At 40.6% G+C, this 19,096-nt stretch overlaps 2 protein-coding genes across 3 annotated transcripts; both read left to right on the top strand.

Moving 5' to 3' along the window:
• The first annotated feature begins 71 nt into the window (after positions 1–71).
• On the top strand, positions 72–11,616 carry sfi1 (SFI1 centrin binding protein). Of its 2 annotated transcripts, none has more exons than XM_082534536.1 (30): positions 72–741; positions 824–895; positions 996–1,106; positions 1,197–1,291; positions 1,401–1,497; positions 1,603–1,705; positions 3,511–3,667; positions 3,765–3,926; positions 4,042–4,112; positions 4,202–4,294; positions 4,404–4,501; positions 4,596–4,662; positions 4,765–4,895; positions 5,460–5,541; positions 5,615–5,793; positions 5,893–5,968; positions 6,263–6,358; positions 6,457–6,533; positions 6,642–6,744; positions 6,838–6,934; positions 7,253–7,413; positions 7,501–7,575; positions 8,043–8,117; positions 8,227–8,403; positions 8,479–8,669; positions 8,997–9,261; positions 9,354–9,438; positions 9,554–9,698; positions 9,776–9,875; positions 10,717–11,616. In XM_082534536.1, the coding sequence occupies exons 1-30, from the start codon at positions 578–580 to the stop codon at positions 10,888–10,890; spliced, it is 3,579 nt and encodes a 1,192-aa protein (XP_082390662.1). In that variant the 5' UTR covers positions 72–577; the 3' UTR covers positions 10,891–11,616. The 2 variants fall into 2 exon arrangements, with proteins under 2 accessions (XP_082390662.1, XP_082390661.1); XM_082534535.1 differs by having other exon boundaries at positions 1,401–1,518.
• sxph (saxiphilin) lies at positions 11,355–19,070 on the top strand. Its single transcript, XM_082534545.1, has 17 exons — positions 11,355–11,464; positions 11,725–11,888; positions 12,864–12,963; positions 13,730–13,906; positions 14,019–14,181; positions 14,256–14,320; positions 15,397–15,554; positions 15,653–15,839; positions 15,925–16,073; positions 16,163–16,253; positions 16,700–16,747; positions 16,833–17,015; positions 17,227–17,374; positions 17,948–18,030; positions 18,125–18,309; positions 18,623–18,809; positions 18,893–19,070. Exons 1-17 carry the CDS (start codon positions 11,410–11,412, stop codon positions 18,934–18,936), a joined length of 2,187 nt encoding a protein of 728 aa, XP_082390671.1. The 5' UTR covers positions 11,355–11,409; the 3' UTR covers positions 18,937–19,070.
• The last annotated feature ends 26 nt before the right edge of the window (positions 19,071–19,096 follow it).

Raw genomic sequence — 19,096 nt, 5'->3', positions numbered from 1 at the left:
TGTAAATAGCGTTGTAGTGATTTTTTTATACTACGGTAAAAGGCACTTGACAGGCATTATTAGAGACGGCCATATTTTGTCTCAGGATTCGCTCGATTTGTGATTCTCCACCGCTTGTCTCCTGGTGGTCCGTATGAAAATAAAGACCCCGTCCTCGCGGGCAGTCAACGACTGACATTTCGTGTCATCGTCGTTAAACTGAGGGGACCTTAAGTACGTTCTTCCCGTGTGAAGTAAACATTTCAGAATGTAAACTGTTGTAGAGGGAGGTGTATGAAAAACACCACCCCATATTGAGAAGTTTATTAAGCAGACCTTGACTCTTACAACTACCACAACCAGTTTAGTGTGGAGCGGTAGCGGAGGTTGTTGCTGTTGACAACTGTGTATCGAAGACACCAAGTGGTCACGTGATAAGGAAAAACAAACGCGCGGCACTTTGTAAAGAGTTTTAACGTGAGGATAAATGAAGGTAATTTTGTCATGTAAGCTACAACAGCCTTCAAAGTGTAAAATGAGGATGATTGTATATGAGAAGTGATACGATTCGGTGCTCTGTATAATAGCCGCTTGAAAAATGCAAAGTAGCAGCGGAAACTCAGATCCAGTAAGACCCCGTTTAAACTATGTCAGATCTCGTGGCGAAGCAAAACAAGTGCGCAAAATTCACATCAGAAAGGTCGCTTACAGAGTTGGATACAGCTGGAACAAAGGTGGAAGACTCAAGGAGCTGAGAATAAGGTGCTGAGACTATTCCTTGACCCATTGTTATCATGTTACTGTCTTCCTGAAAATTAAGTCTCCATTCTTTTAACTTCTGCAGGCACCTTGCAAGAAAGTTTCTGAAGATATGGATACAGAACACCTTTGGCCGAGTTCTTCCTCATGAAGCAAAGTAACCTGTTTCATTTATTTTGGAAATTGAAAGCATTTTCAAGTTTGCCATCTGGTTGCCCTCGTTTTCCTACCTGCTCACTAATTCCAGTGTTTTCCAGGTCGCATTATAACAGAGTGGTACTGAGAAGAACCTTTGAAGGATGGAGAGATGAGTGGTGGTCATCCAGGAGGGAGTGGAGTCTGAACATGCGAGCAGACTGTCACTACAGGTCATTACAGTACATTATAGGACATTATGAAGGACTTTTATAGTTGAATAACCAAAGTCTGTTCATGTATTCATGCTGCTTTTATTTCAGGTATTACCTGTGCAACTGGACTCTCCACAGCTGGCGAATGTTTGTGTGTTTGCAGAGGGAAAAGAAGATGCAACAGCAAAAGGCTCAGTCATTTGGTGTGACTTTTACCATTCAAGCGTAATGTTGGCTTGGGGATTTTTTTTTTTTTTTGTCAGATTTCATAATTCACTGACGTGTCATCACCCACTTTGTTTCTATTATCAGCTGACAAGCAGCGGATGCGTCTGGTGTTGGACAGATGGGAGGTTTTCACAGAGATGAGAAGACTGAAGAGCAGAATGCTGGAATCAGCTCTTGAGCAGTACAGGCTCTCAGCTATGCAGTGAGATTTGTGTTAGCAAATGAAAACTTCTAGCATTATGATTTTTACCATAATATTGGTTTTACCTTTGTTTTTGTTTTGCAGCTCAGTGTGGAGCTTGTGGCAGACCAGATTACAGCACCGTCGAGACCTTCACATTTTGGAGGATCAAGCACAGAAACAGAGGGCGCTAACCTTAAAGACAAGGGTAAGGGCGTGATCGAACACCCCTGTGAATCACATGTTAATATTATTATCAATAGTAATAATAAAAATAACAACAATAACTTTTTTTCAATACTGCACCTTTCAAAACAAAGTGACAAACTACAAAATGTTTAAGAAGAATTAAAAGTGAAACAACATAAAGTGTAGGAACACTGACATTAGAAGAAGTTCAAAGGCAGTAGATAAAGACAAATCTTATTTTTATAATAATGGATTGGATTTATATAGCGCTTTTCAAGGCACCCAAAGCGCTTTACAATGCCATTATTCATTCACTCTCACATTCACACACTGGTGGAGGCAAGCTGCGGTTGGAGCCACAGCTGTCCTGGGGCAGACTGACAGAAGCGAGGCTGCCATATCGCGCCATCAGCCCCTCTGGCCAACAACGGTAGGCGGTAGAGTAAAGTGTCTTGCCCAAGGACACAACGACCAGGACAGAGAGCCCGGGGATCGAACCGGCGACCTTCCGGTTACAGATACGCTTCCCAAGCCCCTGAGCCACAGTCGCCCCTTATAAAGATAAAGACAATTAAAATTATAAACATGTAAATTAAAAGCAATTATGAAAAATTAAAATAAATAAAAAATTATCACCAAGAATAAATGAAGGACAACATTCATTTCAAAGCAGAGGCACAGTAAAAACTTGCTCATCAAAGTATGTCTTTAAGAGAGATTTATGGTGATGATAGATGATAGTAAGCTCGGCAGTCTGATCTACTCAGGCTGTTCCAATCTGTCAAACTAATTAGATAAAGATGACCCAAGGAAATACAAAAAATAATAATAACAATAATATATTGATAATTTCATCTGTTGTTATTATTGAATTTTAAATTAACTGTGATAATCACATTCTTTAGAAAGTTGAGTTCAATTTTAATAGCCACACCTCAGCCTGATTCAAGGCAGACCTGTTGAATCAAGAAATAATGGAAATGGAACCTGTCAGACGAAGTCAAGTAGATTCACATCATACCACCATCTCCCTTTGGAAGGTTTGAGTCCCGTTACATCTGGCATAAAACTCACACAGTATTTCATAAAAGAAACATTACACCAGCAGTCAAACATGGTGGTGACTCTGTGATGGACCATGAATTCTGCTCTTTACCAGAAAATCCTGAATGAGAATGTCCAGCCATCAGTTCATGCTCTGAAATTCAGACGCACTTGGGCTATGCAGCAGAACAATGATCCAAAACACACCAGTGCGACTGAATTGAAATAATTCTGCAAAGAAGAGTTAGCCAAGATTCCTCCACAGGGATGTGAAAGACTCATTATCAGTTATTGCAAACACCTGATTTTAGTTCTCGTTGTCAGGGGTGGCACAAATAGTCATTAGGTTTAGGGAGAAATTGCTTTATCGCACAGGGCCTTGTAGGTTTGGATTATTTTTATCCTTGATAAATGAAATCATTACTTAAAACTGCATTTCATATGAACCTCAGTTATTTTTTATCTAATATTAACATTTGATCTGAAACATTTAAGTGAGATAAATGTGCAAAAATAAATCAGGAATGGGAAAATAGCTCAGTTATACGACAATCCTGTGAAAACTAACTCTTACTGAGTCTAAGTCCTAAACAGCATAAAATACGACTGAATTGAAATGCTTATCTAAGCTGAGGTGGTTGTCAACTTATATTATGCCCATGGACGACATGCTCCCAGGGTAAAATGTATAAAGAAAACCAAAGAGTAGTGAACCTTGAGGTATATTACTCCTGTGTGTTCTCTCTGGTGATGAGTCACCTGATATATTTTGTATTGAAGGCTTGGCTTCAGTGGAAAGAGATGCAGACGGCTGCTTCTTGCCAGAAAGAAAAAGAATCCAGAGCTGCGTTTCATTATATCTCCGGATTGAAAAGAAGAGCTTTGCATCAGTGGATAAGATATGTGTCGTATCGCCACACCAAGAAAGAAACACAAGGTCATTATAAAATACCCACACAGCTTTCTTGAAGCATCATTATTTTGCTATCTCTTAACACATTTTTATTTTTTGTTCTTTTGTGTTTCGCCTTCAGTTTTGGCTCAGCATGCCTGCTCTCGCCTCCTGGTGAGGAAGTGTTGGAGTAAATGGAGAAATGCTCTCGATTGCAAACACAGTGAAGAGACCCGTTTGCAAGCAGCAGCCAGTTTGGCCACGCAGAGCATCCAGTGCAGAGCACTAGTGCGTTGGAGAGCTTGTATCCTGATCCACCTGTAGAATGGATAAAACTTGGATAAACTAGTTTTTCTACCTGCTACTAAATCAGTTTTAAGTTATTAGCACTGTTGTTTGATTCTTGAGCTCTTCAGTAGATGTGGCATTGTGCAGAGAAGAAACTGAAAGAAAGAATGCAGCAAATCAACACTACCAACATCATTTAATGGTAATAAATAAATAAAATAATGGACCCACTCATAAGCAAAGATCAGCACGATCAATTCATGTATTCATCTCAGCACATTCTCATTGCAGCGTGCTGGATTGCGAGGGTTGTCTCTTAATGTCGTGTTGAACAAAACATATCGACTGAACAACCGTATGGCTATCCAACATTGTCAGCAAACGGTAACTGATCTTCACACTGCAGACAGTCAGTGTTAATCTCATTGAAGGTTTCAAAGCATCTGAAATGCTTTTTTTTTTTTTTTTTTTTTTTTTTTTTTTTTTTGCACAGATGACTCGTAAGTACTGGAAACTATGGCAGGATCGTGTGGAGGAAGCTGAAAACTGCAGTTTTAAACCCCTCATAGAGATGGCCCTGAGTAACTACAGGTGCTCTTACATACATTTCCCAATCCACAGGGCTATATTCACAGTTCTTTGTTGTAATACTGGTGCTACAAATGGAATTTGGTTCTCGTTGCAGCACTTCACTGCTTAGAAGACATTTTCACCACTGGAGAGAGAAACTTGCTGAGCAGAGATACATGCAGGTATTTTCAAATACAACTCAAGACAGCAGAGATACAGATGCTTTTACATTACAACACAATCAACTTGTTATGTTTTGTTTTTTTGTTTATTTTTTTTTACAGGAACTGGAGCGTCGTGCAGACATTTGGTTTGTAGACCGTATGCTACCTCGGTGTTTCCAGTCTTGGGTTGAGTTTACCCTCCACAGCAGAATGCTTCAACAGAGAAGACTCAAAGCTCAAGCTTATAATCGGTGAGTTATCACCTTTCTCCTCTTCAGTTATGCAACTCTTCCCAAGAAATTAAAATAACAATATACCTTTTTAAATTTGGCTGCTTTCCCCTTTAAGGTTCTTATTTTTTTGGCTTCTCTGGGCCACTTTCAGTGTGGATGCTGTTTTTAGACCCTCTATTTTTAGATCACTGGTCCCATTCTGAGTGGTGGGATGCACGCATACAGATTCACCACAGTCTTTAAACAGAAAGCAGACATCATCTTCTGTGCCAAATTGACCCCAATTTTATTGAGGATCATTTTTGCTCGTGGGAGCTGGTCTCTGGCTGTAACTCAAAGACAAAAAAGGTAGTTTTCTATGGAACTGTCTGTGGTATCCAAGCCCTGAGGCACCACAATCAGGAATCATTTCCCAGGCAGTCAGAGTATCAGATTGACTTTATTTAGGCATCTCAGGGAGAACATTCAGTTTGCACTATCTAGACTTTGGTTTGTACTGGTTTGTGTGTAGACTTTGTAGTTTTCAACCTCAGTGGGTGGATGAATATGTCCAAATGATCTGTCTGTCCACTGTGTTGTCAGGCGGCGCCAGTGCGCCTGGGTGTTTTACACCTGGTGGGGGAAGTCGGAGAAGCTCAAGGAAGAGATGCTTTCTGAGCGGCTGGTACGTCAACTGCAGATGAAAACTTTGTTGTGGTGCACTGCACTGGTGATAAATAACATTTAAGTTTTTCCAGGCAGTTCTTCATGACGAGAGATGCCAGAAGCAGAGAGTCTGGACGCGATGGAGGCAGCGCACACAAGAGCGGATCAAAGAGGTGGAGAAACAGGAGGCTTCACGTAGTCTGTATCGTCGCACACTTCTACACAGGACGATGATGCAGTGGAAGGAAAACAGCACTGAGCTACGAGACAGGTGAAGCTCAAGAAGACGTTTTGGTGAAGTTGTTGAATAATTTGGGCTTGAGCTAAATGTGCTGTCGGCTAATAGAATCGTTTATTTGTTTTACTTCAGGAGAAACAGAGAGCAGCAGGCCTGCCATCAGGGTGATTTGCGCTGCTTAAGAAAGGCTGTAGAAAAATGGGAAAAGGTGATTATTTTACATTTTTGTTGAGTCTAGTCTGCACTCCATCTGTTACTTTAGTCATTGTGCAGTAAGGAATCAGTGCTTAAGATTTGAAAAAGACTGAAAGAATTTGCTTTTTGATGTGGAAATGTGTATCTTATAAATTCTGCTCAGCATCTCTGACAGCATGAGACTGCCTAAATGAGACCAAAGCTTTGGAGTGCCATTATGAAAGCTGATAGATTTTTCTTCCCCGCTTTGATTTTTATTATATTCATGTGTGATGTATCCATTTTCTTTTTTCTCTGTGTGTGTCAGTTTGTTCAGGTCCAGAGAGCAAAGAAAAGCAGGCTGGAAGAGGTTCAGAGTTGGCATGAAGTTAAACTTCTAAAACACTCCTTTGTGGCCTGGAAGGTGCACATCTTATATCAGTTAAAACCACATGATTTTATTTGTTTAGGGTCATGAAAACAATGTTGAAGTCTATGCATTGTGGCCTGCTGTATTCACAGAAACACCACCTGCAGATGTCTCAGATCTATGACAATGCAGAGGAGCTTCACAAGCAGCACACTCAGTGTTTTCTCAGGTAATAAAGACAAATACTGTGTTTCATTCTAAAATCAGAATTTCATTTCTTCTGTTTAGAAATCCTAGGTGTTTGTTAGGATCTTAAGTTTCAGTCATGTCTCTCCAGAGTGGCGCTTACTGAGTGGAGGGAAAATGCAGAGCAGCGAGCAGAGATCCGGCTCGAAGAGCAACAAGCACAGAATCACTTCGATCACTCCCTTCAGCTTAAGGTTACAAAGCGATCTGATGCATACATGTTCAACATCATCAGGCGTCTTCATATTTTCAACACCGATTGCTTTCTTTTCACTAAATCTTTCAAGGTGTTTCATACGTGGAGAGAAGCAACAACACTTGCGGTGTCAAAGCGCTTCCAGCAGAGGGAAGCACTAAGCAGGGCTCAGCAGTCTATAAATGAAAGTAATGTCATATGGTGCCATTTTAACTCCTTTTAGTTATTTATTTTTCTTTAAACAAACTTAACTTTGCTCTTGTGATTGCCACCTACCTGTAACCATTAAGAGCAGTGGTAAGTAATTTTGATATTCCAGCATGTCTTTCTTAGTCTTAGAGTTGTTTGGCTGTCATGGAAAGATACCGCCTAGACAAATGCAGCAGTTACCTCAGCAGTTGTCAAAGATTTTGTACCTGTTAAGTAACTGTTGCATCAGAACTGTGTTGTCTGGTTACCAGGTGTATCCAAATTGTTGTAAACTTTTTAATGATTTCTGTGTTTAGTGCGGTTGCTGCAATTTTTCAGACGATGGAGGAATCGGACCAGGGAGGCTCGGAGGGAGAGGATAATCATGGAAAAAGCCAGGAGACACCATAACTCCAAACTCCTTTCTAATGCGCTGAAAGCTTGGAAAGAGCATCACTACCAGCACCAGAAGAATAAGGTTCTAACTTCTTTTATCCCTCAATGCATATACATCTATACTGTCATCAAGCTGTAATCTAACTTGTTTAAAACTGTGATTTTGTAGGTGATGAAACGACAGGGACTGTTATTGCTGAGATTAAAAATGTACCAGATGTACTTTGAGCAGTGGAAAACAAAGGTTTGTTGATTTTCCTTTTTTTGTGGTCTGAACAGACTGATTGTTCAAAAGAAGTGAATATCTACCATTTGCTTCTATTTTGCTTTTACTGCTAATCATTTCTGTTAGGAAAAAGAGTTATGGGAAAACAGCAAAGTCAGACTTTAAATCAATAGATTTGATTCATCAAATCAGTATTTGGTGTGGACAGTCTTTACTTTTAAAATGGCATCAGTTCCCCTTACTTCATTTGCTCCCAGGTTTTTATGGCACTTTGAAGGTTGGTTTATTTTTGGCCATCTGAAGACCTTGCCACATTTCTTCTATGGATTTAGGCTGTCTCTGTGTATTCTGACTGTGCGATTTTTGAGATCTGTCTGTGTGTTTATTGTCGTCATGCTGCAAATGTGGCATTTCTAATGAATGAGTATTGATTGGTTTTGATTGAGAGCAGTTAAACAGGCTTTGGTTTTTCTTTCTGCTAACAGCTGCAGCACAGACAGCGAGAGGCGAAGCAAACGGAGAGAGCACTCTGGCACTGGTCCCTCACACTTCAGGCCAAGGTAAATAACCTGCCTCCACATTCTTTTCTCTCTACACCACCAAATGCATTGCAGAAATGGTGCTCACAGGGTCTAACAAGCCCTCTTATACTTTCTGGACCTGACGCAGGTGTTGTATGGGTGGAGGATTTGGGTCACAGAGCAGCGGAGAAAGCAAGAACATGCTGCCAGAGCTGCACTGGTCTACAGAGACCAGCTGCTGAGGGAGGGGGTGACACGCATCCTCACATATGCCGCTCATATGAATGATCTCACAACAAACCTAACACAACACAGTCAACTGCAAGTAGGTTATTGTGCATTTCTTGTGATTTCTAGACCTAAGATTTCAGTGCCTCACTTCTCTGCTTGTGTCCTGCAGAGATCACAACACCTCCAGAGAGTTGTTAAACGTTGTGCTGCACGGTGGAAGCAGCGGGCACTGTGCAAACCCCGAAGAGAGCAAGAGACGAGAGGGCAGCCAGCAAAAAAGAGTGTGAGCTTCTGTCTGAGCAGTGTTTCATCTTCTGACTCAACAAAGCAGGAAGCTGCAGCTGGATTGCACAGTAAGCTGTGAGTGTGTACTTCACTCTGACAAGCCGTGAAACTGTTCCACACATGCAGTTTGACTTTTTTTTTTTTTAGGCTGCATACCCAAACATTGCAGCCTTTAGTCCCGTAAAGGGAAGAGAAGTTATCAGTAAAAGAAACATTGCTTCATGTTTTTTGATGGTAAAATCCTTTTTCCAATGCTGTATGTGGTAATACATGAAAATAAAAACAGAAGACAAGCATCTGAATATCGTTTGAACTATAATAAGCTTACTTAAATTGAAGCATTGTGTTAAAAGTCAGTGTAGGAATCACTGATTAAAGCTTTTTCTTTTCCGTTTACTCAAGTGCCCAGCCACAATCTGCCGTCACCAACATTAAAGCAGCTCCAAACTCATCTGAGTCCAGTTGTCCCACACAGAAAAACCATCCAGCGTCAAACTGCCGCCATGCTGATGAAGTTTTTGTTGCCTCTCCACATGAGTGCAGTGTCATGTCAACTGTGCCACCTTCTGAATCTCTAATGTCCAACATGGACTTTTTTCAGCACACCCAAAACCAAGAACCTCTTTTACCTCCTTCTGCTTTCATGACTACTGGGACACAGAATAAAGTAAGATAAGATACACCTGTTTGACATATCAGCAACTATTTGTTGCTGTATTAAGTAACTCAATTTGGGTTAAACCTTTTTTTCTTTTTAAGTTCAAATCAAGTCTTGGAGACTCTCCAGTTGAGCGTTTTCCTCAGTCTGTCACTTCTTTAGATCCCCACTCATCTGCATATCCAGGTATAGACCCTGCTCTTTTTTTCTAGAGTATGTTTTCAATATTTATAAAAAAAAACTAAAAAAAAAACTTATTAAATCACCAAACTCAAAAGAACTGTTTTGTTGCTTTTTCAAGAAACACGTCTGAGTGCATCTGGTGGAGAAACTGAGGTTCCTGATGCTAAAAATGCAACAAGTGATTCAACGTCAGCTCTGATGAGCGAGCTTCTCAGGATTCAACAGGACATGAAGAGTTTCCAGCTGGACAGAAAGCAACTCCGGTAGAAATCTGTTTTTCCACTCTTCTTTTCTTTGCAATATGTGATGTGAAAATAGCACCGGTGTTTTATTCACTCAGGGCATGGCGAAAGCTGAAAGGGGTGTTACAGAGTTGGCTGCAGACCAGTGGAAAGGATGAAGTGATGGAAAAAAATGCTATCTGTCAAGAGTTGAAGGACGTAAGGACACAAGATACTTTTGTCACTGTTTATGTTGAACATAAACTTACATTGTTTGCTGTTATACTAGCTTGATTTAATCATCACAGCCCAAAATTTGGTGCCTTTCACATTTAGGTTCACATAAGTATTAAGCTTAGTACCCCAGTCACACAAGTGTAAAGACTAATTTTACACTTGCGTTCCCTAGCGAACAGTGGTTGCTAGGGAACCACCAAAAGTGCATATTCCTCAACTAGTTGAGCCAGGAACCACTCACCAACCTCTTTTGGAGTTGCCAAGCAGTCTCTACGCCTGTGTGAGTGAAGCTTTAGAGATTATTAATGAAGTGAACTGCCTTTTGTTGAAAAAAGTATTTTTGTTAGGTAATTCCTCGACCAGTTCTAGAGTAAGATATTTTAAATTCCTGACATTTCAAATATTATGCAATTATTGAATCTACAAAGTGTATAAGCACTTATAACAACAGATATCTTACGCAACAAGTAAGTGTGATAAGGTAGGAAAACAGATTCAGTTATGACATACATTACCCTTTTCATTTTTTAACTATCTGTTATAAATCTAAGGGTTCACATTTATTTCCTTATGGAAAGGAAAACTTTGCAATGTGTGCATGTGCAGTCTTAATCATGATGCTAGTTACCTGAAGTAACTTCTGAAGTTTCTCTTCCTGATGGCTCAGATTTTCCATGCATTCTTCTACAGCGTCATTTGACCTGTAAATCTCTGTCTGTGGAGGAAAAGAAACTGAGCTGAGAGGGTGGTGCATTCAATTAAATTATTAAATTATTGTTCATGATACTGACTGTGTCACTCCTGGTGATTTTTCATTTGACAGTTGGAGGAGCTCATCGACAGGCTGTCCACTAAGCTGGAAAAACAGAAACCGGTGATGTTGCTGCACGCAAAGAGAATCCAGCATTTGCAGACTGTCCTCCGGAGTTTAGGACTTCATGCTCCTCATCAAAAAACAGAAGAGTCAGAATCTCAAAACTCTGCATTTCCAACATGACAGGAATAATGGAGAGCGTGACGGGCTCACCTGCTGATTGTTTGAACTGTTGTTCACTTGCCAGCATCACATTTTAAAAAAATAGTCTGATCTTAGAACTGAATCAGCACATGCATATTTAACTACTCTGTGCTTATGTCTTTGCTGCCCTCAGCTGGTGGGGACCAATTTGAATGGTTCTTATTAATTATTGTGTAAAATGTCTTCGGCATTCCCAAAACATAAACGTCAAGTGCCTTAAAGGAACACTCAGCTCTATAGCTGTAAATCCAGCAAAACATTGGATAGGGGTCGTCCTTGTTGCAGATGGTGCAAAATATTTTCCATATGTGTGCAAAGAGTGACTTTACTGTTTTCGGAGGAGGTGCCCTTACGCAATAGGTCTGCTATTACCCTGTTTGTAGCAGTGCTTCTAGTACTTCAGAAAATCACTGAACTAAAATCACAGATTTTAGTTTAACAGAGAGGACTGCGGTCTGTTTGCAGAGTTATTATATCTTTGATCAAGAGCAAGTCAAAATGCAAGGATTTTATCCCATTTTACTCTTTTCCATCTTTGTGTGCTCTGTAAGTGGTAAGTGTTGTTACTGAACTAGGTGATTATTATTGTTTCTTGAAATATTTTATGTTCTTCAGCCTCGTATTGTTGAGGTGTTTTTGGTTCCTGTTACCATCTGTTTGGAGCATTTGCTTTTCAGGACATTAATAAAACTGAGTTTAATAATATGAATATTGTAGAGTCTTTTGAATTTACTGAAAGTTGGAAGGACTGTATGCATTCTTATGGCTGTTATTTTCTTTCTTTAACCATTTGAACTGCTCCCTTCATGGCAGCTAAGAAGATGCGATGGTGCGCAGTGTCAGATCCTGAACAGAGGAAGTGTGCAGAACTAGCTAAAGCTCTGGCAGCAGTGGTGTCACCAGCCACTCTGGCAGCTTTTGCCAGACTTTCATGCATACGAGCATCTAGCACAACTGACTGCATCAATAGGATCAAGGTGAGCAAGTCTACAATGCAATACACAATAAAAAGGCGTTTTAATCCAGCTTGGAGCAAATTATTTAAAGTTGCTTGCATATCAGTAACAAGGGTGATGAGCAGAGATGTAGTAAAGCTGATTCACCTTACCATGAAAATATTAAAAAGAGCTGTTAAAGCTAGGATAAGAACCGAGGTGAGGATTAGTGAGCAGCAGTTTGGCTTCATGTTGAGAAAAAGCACAACAGATGTCATGTGTGCTTTAAGAGTGTTGATGGAAAAGTATGGAAAGATGGAAGGAGTTGCACTTGTCTTTATGGAGATAACATGATAAGGCGCCAAGAGAAGAACTGCGATACTGCACGAGGGAGTGCCAGAGAACTATGTGTGGATGGTGGACGACATGTATGAGGACAGTGGTGAGATATGTGATTGGAGTGACTCCTGTGTTCATGGTGGGGCTGGGTTTGACTTTTAGCCCCCTGTTTGCACTGGTGATAAGGCAGGCAGGTGAAAATGAGGTAAATAAAAATTTACCAAATGCAAATGAAAGTCACGAGAAGCAAGACAGAATATGTGTGCAGGACTATAAGAGAGAGAGAAGTGTAATAGTGAAGTTGCAAGGAGAACTACACTAATGAAATTAAGCTGTAAAATAAATGGATTACAAAACTCAATGATTACATCCAGACTGTAGTGGAGTAAAATTAGAAAGCACCATAACATGGAGGACACAATAAAGTGCAAGTACATTACCCAAAAGTTGATTCTGTTCATCTGGACGTAGCGTTTTCAGTGGGAGAAACGTTTCCTCACTCATCCAAGTCAAGTGACTTTTTTAGTCTCAGCTGACTGCAGGTTTCCCCAACCTTATAAACAGTACATTGCACATCCCTTCTTTTTGGGATAACTGTGTATTAGCATTGTATTAATTGAATTTGCTGAGATGTAAAATTAACTATTTAAAACTCTTTTTGTCAATTGTTTGTTTCAGGCTAATCGTGCTGACATTGTAACTTTAGATGCAGGAGAAATTTACTCAGCTGTCAAGCAGTTTGACCTTGTAGCCATTGCTAAGGAGATCTACAGTGATGGTAGGTTTAAGCTCACTTTTCTGAGATGTATCTTCAGCACTGATCTAAAAAGCGGGTTATTGAAAAATACGTTTCTCGAACTTAACCCCATTCAGAATGAGCTTGGAGCTTAGAATGAGCATAACCATGCAAAATAGTACCATCATACTGTGAAAATGTTCTGACTTTAACACCCTCAGAGTACAGGAGTGGTTTGAAATTTGGTGCTTTTTAATAACCTTTTTTTCATATTTTTGAGCAATGTAAGAGCTAGCTTCATGGACAAAATGAAGGTAGAAAATAATTAATAATAATTCACAAGAGAAAACTTGAAAAAGTAAATTTTGTGTCAATCTTTCAGGGCTGTGCAGGAAGAGTGACTAGTTACAACATGCTGTAGCATCTGAAAGGTCCCCTTTTTACCTACATTTTGATTAGTCTTCTAGCCGTAATTCCTCATGCATATAATCATTTTCTAGCATAGTTTATATATTTAACACTTTCCAAATTGCCAGTTAAATATGAAATTATGTTTACTGAAGGAGTTAAGATCTTGGTAATGTTAAAGGAGCTGCATCTTGAGATTTCAGTTTTAGATTGGGACACCTGGAGTGGACATTCTGAACTTCAAAAAAACAAAAAATAGAACCTGTGAAAAAGCACCCAGTCTTGACTCTTAAAAAAGGAATCTTTTTGTATAGCTTCAATAACTCAGGTGGGGTTATTGAAGATTTGGTTGATACTGATATGAAAAGACCCACATGTCTGTTTATATATTTATCTACAGGAGGCTGTACTCTGTCTGTGGCTGTGGTGAGAAACAGCAGCTTGGACATACGATCCCTGCAGGGCCACAGGAGCTGTCACAGCGGAGTTCGATGGACAGCTGGATGGAGTCTCCCGCTCGGCTTCCTGCTGTCCCGAAACTACCTGAGCTGGGCAAAGGAGCATCCGCTTAGTCAGGGTAATCTGACTGTAATCAACTGTCAGCTGCATTTTTTCCATAAATGTGTTTTCATTTCTGATCTGGGTTTTCAGTCCCCCACCCTGACTTGTTTTTTCTCCTCCTCTGACAGATGTCAGCACTTTTTTCAGTGCCAGCTGTATTCCTGGTGCTGGTGCGATGGCACCTCCTCTGTGCACTTTGTGCCAGGGCCAGAAGTCTTACATACGCCAGAAGAATTACCACTGCGAAACATCCCACAGCGAGCTCTTCTACAACAACCAGGGAGCTCTCAGGTCAGGCTTTACAAAAGGTCAACCAGTTAAAACATCAGGAAACTGTTTTTATTTCCTGTTTTGCTCTGTTACAGATGTCTCAGGAGGGGGATAGGGGATGTTGCATTTGTGGACCATTTAGCACTTGAAACTATTGAAGGTACGCATTTTTTTTATATTGTATTGAAATAAAAATATATATGGGGATATCCCAAAACCAGCAAAATGTTTTGAAAATGACATTTGCATAAAGGGGTCTATTAATATCATATTTATAAAAAAATGTTAAGTTCCTAAAGTCATGGCAAACTGACTGTTGGTTGTTATTAAACAATAAAACTAAAGATGACATTACAGTTTGACTGAACAGAGTCTTTCTGATGACAGTGGGTGATATAGTTGTTCAGTGCTAACCACAATAGCACCCCACAGCCTGTGTGTGTTTCCTCTGGTACCCCGGCTGGTCCATATTCATGCTAGGGCAACTGCTGAGCCTAATCAGCTAATGCATGTGAGATAGATAACGTGCTTAAAAGAAAAGTGCTAAGCTGCGCACAACCTTGGGACTGAGCCAATTATCAAATTTTTGTTTTGTTTTTCATGATCAAACTTCTGTATTACTTTGTATTGCTGCTATGTTTTAGCCATAAATAAACTTTCCTGATCTTTGTGCTACAAACTGCTTTCACCATAAACTGAGAGGGGTTTGTTCCTTTATTTTACACATAGTCATCAGGACTAACAGGTTTTAAAAGATAATGTACAGAAAAAGCTTGCACAGAAAACCAAAATATAGAATATAATATGTTGTTCATCAAAATGTCCTTCAACTTATTTTCTTAACTGCTTATTATTCGGGGTCGCTGAAAGGCTGGGGCCTAATCCAGCTGTCAATGAGCAAGTTTTGGGGATGCTCTGATCTAGCCAACAAAATCTGGTCCTCTTCAAGCTCACTCAAATCCTTATGCTTGCCCAGTTTTCCTGCTTCTAATCCATCAACTTTCAGGACAAAATGTTCTCTTGGCACCTAAATATATCCCACATATTAATAGGTGCCAAGATAAAGAAACAGTCAGCATTATTCACTTATACCCCACCTGCAGGGGGTATAATGTTATGCCTGATCGCTGTAAATATCCTGTTTAAATCAGTTCAACCACCAAACTGCAGAAAGTTGCACTGACCCACCCTTAAGACTTGTTTACCTTTCAGTTTTTTATTTGTCTCTTTTGTCAGAGAGTGAGCGTGATGAGTTCAGGTTACTGTGTACTGATGGCACACAAGCTCCCCTCAGCCAGTACAGAAGCTGTAATCTGGGTCGTGGTCCAGGAGGGGGCATGGTCACCAGAGTTAATTTTCGCAAGGTTGTTCGCAAATTTCTAGCAACTGTGCAGGTAAATAGTTTGTTCAATTTCCATCTCTGTGCCTAAGGGTCATAGCTGTTACTGTACCCACTAACTGATTGTTCAAGCATTTTTTATTAATTTGTTAGACGCTGTTTGGTCGGCAAGGAAGAGAAAGGCAGCGCTTCCAACTCTTCAGCTCCTCATCTTTTGGAGAAAACGATCTTCTCTTCAGAGATGTGACTGAGAAACTCGTTGTCCTGCAAGACGACATAGATGTCAGTCAGGTGCTGGGGCTGGATTATGTGGCGCTGCTCAAAGGACTTGGGCATGAAGGTGCTTGTTCTAGTATATGTACGGTTGTACATTTTTAAACTCAGAACGCACAGGCTTGGGTTTTACGGTGTCTTTGTGTTTGCAGGAAGCTCACTGGAGGACAGTGTCATTAGATGGTGCTGCATCAGCTACGCAGAGCAGAAGAAGTGTGAGCAGTGGGCGCTCAGCATAAAGTCTGACCCACTGGTGTGCGTCAGAGCTGTCTCAATGCGTGACTGTATCGAGAAAATTAAGGTAAGCCATCTAGACTGCAGATTATTGAGATGTTTATCAAACTCTCTAGGACACTATACAAGCTAAAATGACGTGTGCCTTTACCACAGAGGGATGAGGTGGACGCTGTCTCGCTGGATGCCACGCATTCGTTCATCGCAGGGAAGTGTGGTCTTGTCCCCGTTGTGACGGAATATTATGGTAGGACTGTTGCAGAATATAATAATGTAATGTAATTATGAAGCAAACACACGAGGACCTCTGAATGGCTCAAAATAACAGAAATGAAGGTTTAGATTGGCCTAACCAAAGTCTGGGTACTTTGGCATAGCCTCAAACATGACGTTTATGCTCAAACATCTTCTAGTGTAGCTGAATTAAAACAATTCTGCAGAGAAGTATGGGCCAAAAGTCCCCCACAGTGAGGTGAAAGACTCATTGCCAGTTATCGCAGATGTCTGATTGCAGTTCTTGCTGCCAAGGGTGACGCAAACAGTTAATAGGTTTAGGCAATTACTTTTTCACACAGGGCCAGTAGGATTGCATAGCATTTTCCCTTGTAAAAAAACAAAACAAAAAGTCTCATCAGATTAATCAATAAAGCGCGTGCTTTTCTGTGTCACTCTTGTGTTGTTGGGTTTTCACAGGAAAAAACTGCGTGCCTGCTGAAGGATCCACTCACTTGGAGACAGATGGTGAGATGAAGACAAAAAACAGCTGCATAATCAGTCTACAATGATCTTATTTCTACATAGAAACCACGTCTGCTGCTCTGTTCAGTCTTTCCCTCAGTTGTGGGTTTAGCAGTCGCAAAGCGCTCCAGCAGGAACATATTCATCGGGAATCTCGGAGGCCGTCGCTCCTGCCACAGCAACACCTACAGCCCTGCAGGCTGGCTCCTGCCATACAGACACAGCTTAAGCCTGGCGAACAACAGCAGCTCCCCCTGTGATCCTGACAAAGGTAGTGTTTTCAGAAAAATTCATGGGAAATCCTGATTTACTAAACTTATTCACCACTAATCAGTGTTCATTCAAGTCCACTTCTTAGAAATATCTTGTTCATGTTTTCTGGACCTTTGCACCCCACACTGCTGGATCCTTATCCTTTTAAATTAATCCAACGCTGCTTCGACCCTCACGTGACTGCAGTCTGCCACTTTGTGTTTTCCTAGTGTACAATGAGGTGTTTTGGAAAAGTTGTCTTCCTGGATCTGAGGGTAATCTTTGCAAGGTATGCATCGGAGGCACAGGGGAGACTGCAACCAAACGCTGCACTGAAAATCACAATGAGCGTTACTATGGAAATATGGGAGCTTTAAGGTATGTGTAGTAAAGTGTATGTCCTGCGTCAAATATTATTAAATCTAGTCTTTCTAAGTTCTATTGTCCTCTTTTTTCGAAGTATCTTCCGTCATCATAATGCGCATAAATCTGAATAAACTAATTTCGTTCGTCTCTATGGGTCATCTGTAGACACATACTAAAGTTGACAGAGATTTTTTTTTTTTTTTAAACAAAGCATTTTTGGAAATCAAGTGGTTCAAATGGGTTTTACTATCATTCTTCCATCCAAAAATATTATAACAGAATTTCCACATGACCATGGCGCAACACTAGAAAACATAACATCAGTGTGAGACAAGTGAAGAATATAAAGCCCCTCTACTTTTTTCTCTTTCTACTCATCCCCAAACCGCCTCAGCAGATGGTTGCCTCTCCCTGAGCCTCATTCTCCCAGAGGTTTCTTACTGTTAAGAGTTTTTTTCTTCCCACTGTCACCAAGCGATTGTTTGAAGTCTGATTCTTGGGGTTTCCTCTAATATAAATTAGTGGTGGAAACAGAGTTAAACCATTTTACTAAACTGACCCTTCAACCCGTTACTCATTGCTCAGGTGCTTAGTTGGAGATCGCAGCGGGAAAAGCTATGGTGACGTGGCCTTTCTCGAGCAACACAGCCTTCACACAAACATCCTCGGTGAGATATTCAAAATCAAACCGGTGATGCGATCACTCACACTAACAGACTCTAACTTCACATGACAAATGTCTACATCTCCTACATCCTGCAGGTCTGAACACCACTGGCTGGGCAGAGGGGTGGTCATCGTCAGACTTTGAGTTGCTGTGTGCTGACGGTCGCCGGGCCCCATTGTCAGACTGGGAGACTTGTAATCTGGGAGTCATCCCACCAAACACCGTCATGACACGGCCCGTGCTCACAGCACGAGTGTACGACTTCCTTATGAAGTCACAGGTCTGTTTAGATTTTATTTAAACAATCTGTTTTTAAAATCTCCCCAGCAGCAAACTACTGCCAGTACATTACTTTACTACTCAGTGTGTTTTTTATAATCATTTGCTTTGACTTACCTCAGCTCTATTTCTTTATTATAAAAGTTTTGCAGAATGCTTTTTATCTTCCTGCTTTTATATTTGCTCAGTGAAGCTCTATGTTTTAATGGCATAGCATCATTTTTGCACCAATATGCAGCCCAAAGTTGAGTCGAGGACACAGGTGGATAATTATACCTCTAAATGTATTTATTACTTGTTTTTTGACCATATAGGAAGCTCTGGCCGTCAACTCAAACACAGAGTTCAGGCTCTTTGAGTCTCATCAATATGGAGAAAGTGATTTGCTGTTTAAAGATGCAACGCAATGCTTTGCCCACACGAGTCACATGGACTACCGCTCCATCCTCGGAGAGGAGTTCTACACCCACGCAGACACGGTCTTCAACTGCACACACTCTGGTACGACAGCAGCCCGACAGAGTGGCCGATTGTTGCACAATTAAACTGTCACTAATGGGTCTGTTTGCTTTCCTTTCCAACAGATATATTGGAGTTTTGCAATCAAGATGTGTGCAGCATATTTTAATGGACCCACCAACAAGAACAACGCAACCTCTGTGCTTCAGTTTTTCCACTCTTCATCCACATACTTGTTGTGTCTGCAAACCATCACTTTTTATCATCATGTTCACAAAAAACTCAATAAAATGTTAAAATGTTGGGATTTTTTTTAACTTTTTACTACA

Source organism: Aulonocara stuartgranti (genome assembly GCF_965226115.1).
Source record: "Aulonocara stuartgranti genome assembly, chromosome: 5".
Lineage (NCBI taxonomy): Eukaryota > Metazoa > Chordata > Actinopteri > Cichliformes > Cichlidae > Aulonocara > Aulonocara stuartgranti.
Note: the sequence above shows the minus strand (reverse complement) of the source record. Positions and strands in the feature narration are given on the sequence as shown.

Coding starts and splice junctions, on each gene's coding strand:
- sfi1 (XM_082534535.1), top strand. CDS start 578: ATGCAAAGTAGCAGCGGAAACTCAGATCCAGTAAGACCCCGTTTAAAC. Junction 4,502..4,595: donor ATGGCCCTGAGTAACTACAG/GTGCTCTTACAT, acceptor TTCTCGTTGCAG/CACTTCACTGCTTAGAAGAC. Junction 8,404..8,478: donor CACAACACAGTCAACTGCAA/GTAGGTTATTGT, acceptor TGTGTCCTGCAG/AGATCACAACACCTCCAGAG.
- sxph (XM_082534545.1), top strand. CDS start 11,410: ATGCAAGGATTTTATCCCATTTTACTCTTTTCCATCTTTGTGTGCTCT. Junction 11,889..12,863: donor ACTGCATCAATAGGATCAAG/GTGAGCAAGTCT, acceptor TGTTTGTTTCAG/GCTAATCGTGCTGACATTGT. Junction 16,254..16,699: donor CGTTGTGACGGAATATTATG/GTAGGACTGTTG, acceptor GGGTTTTCACAG/GAAAAAACTGCGTGCCTGCT.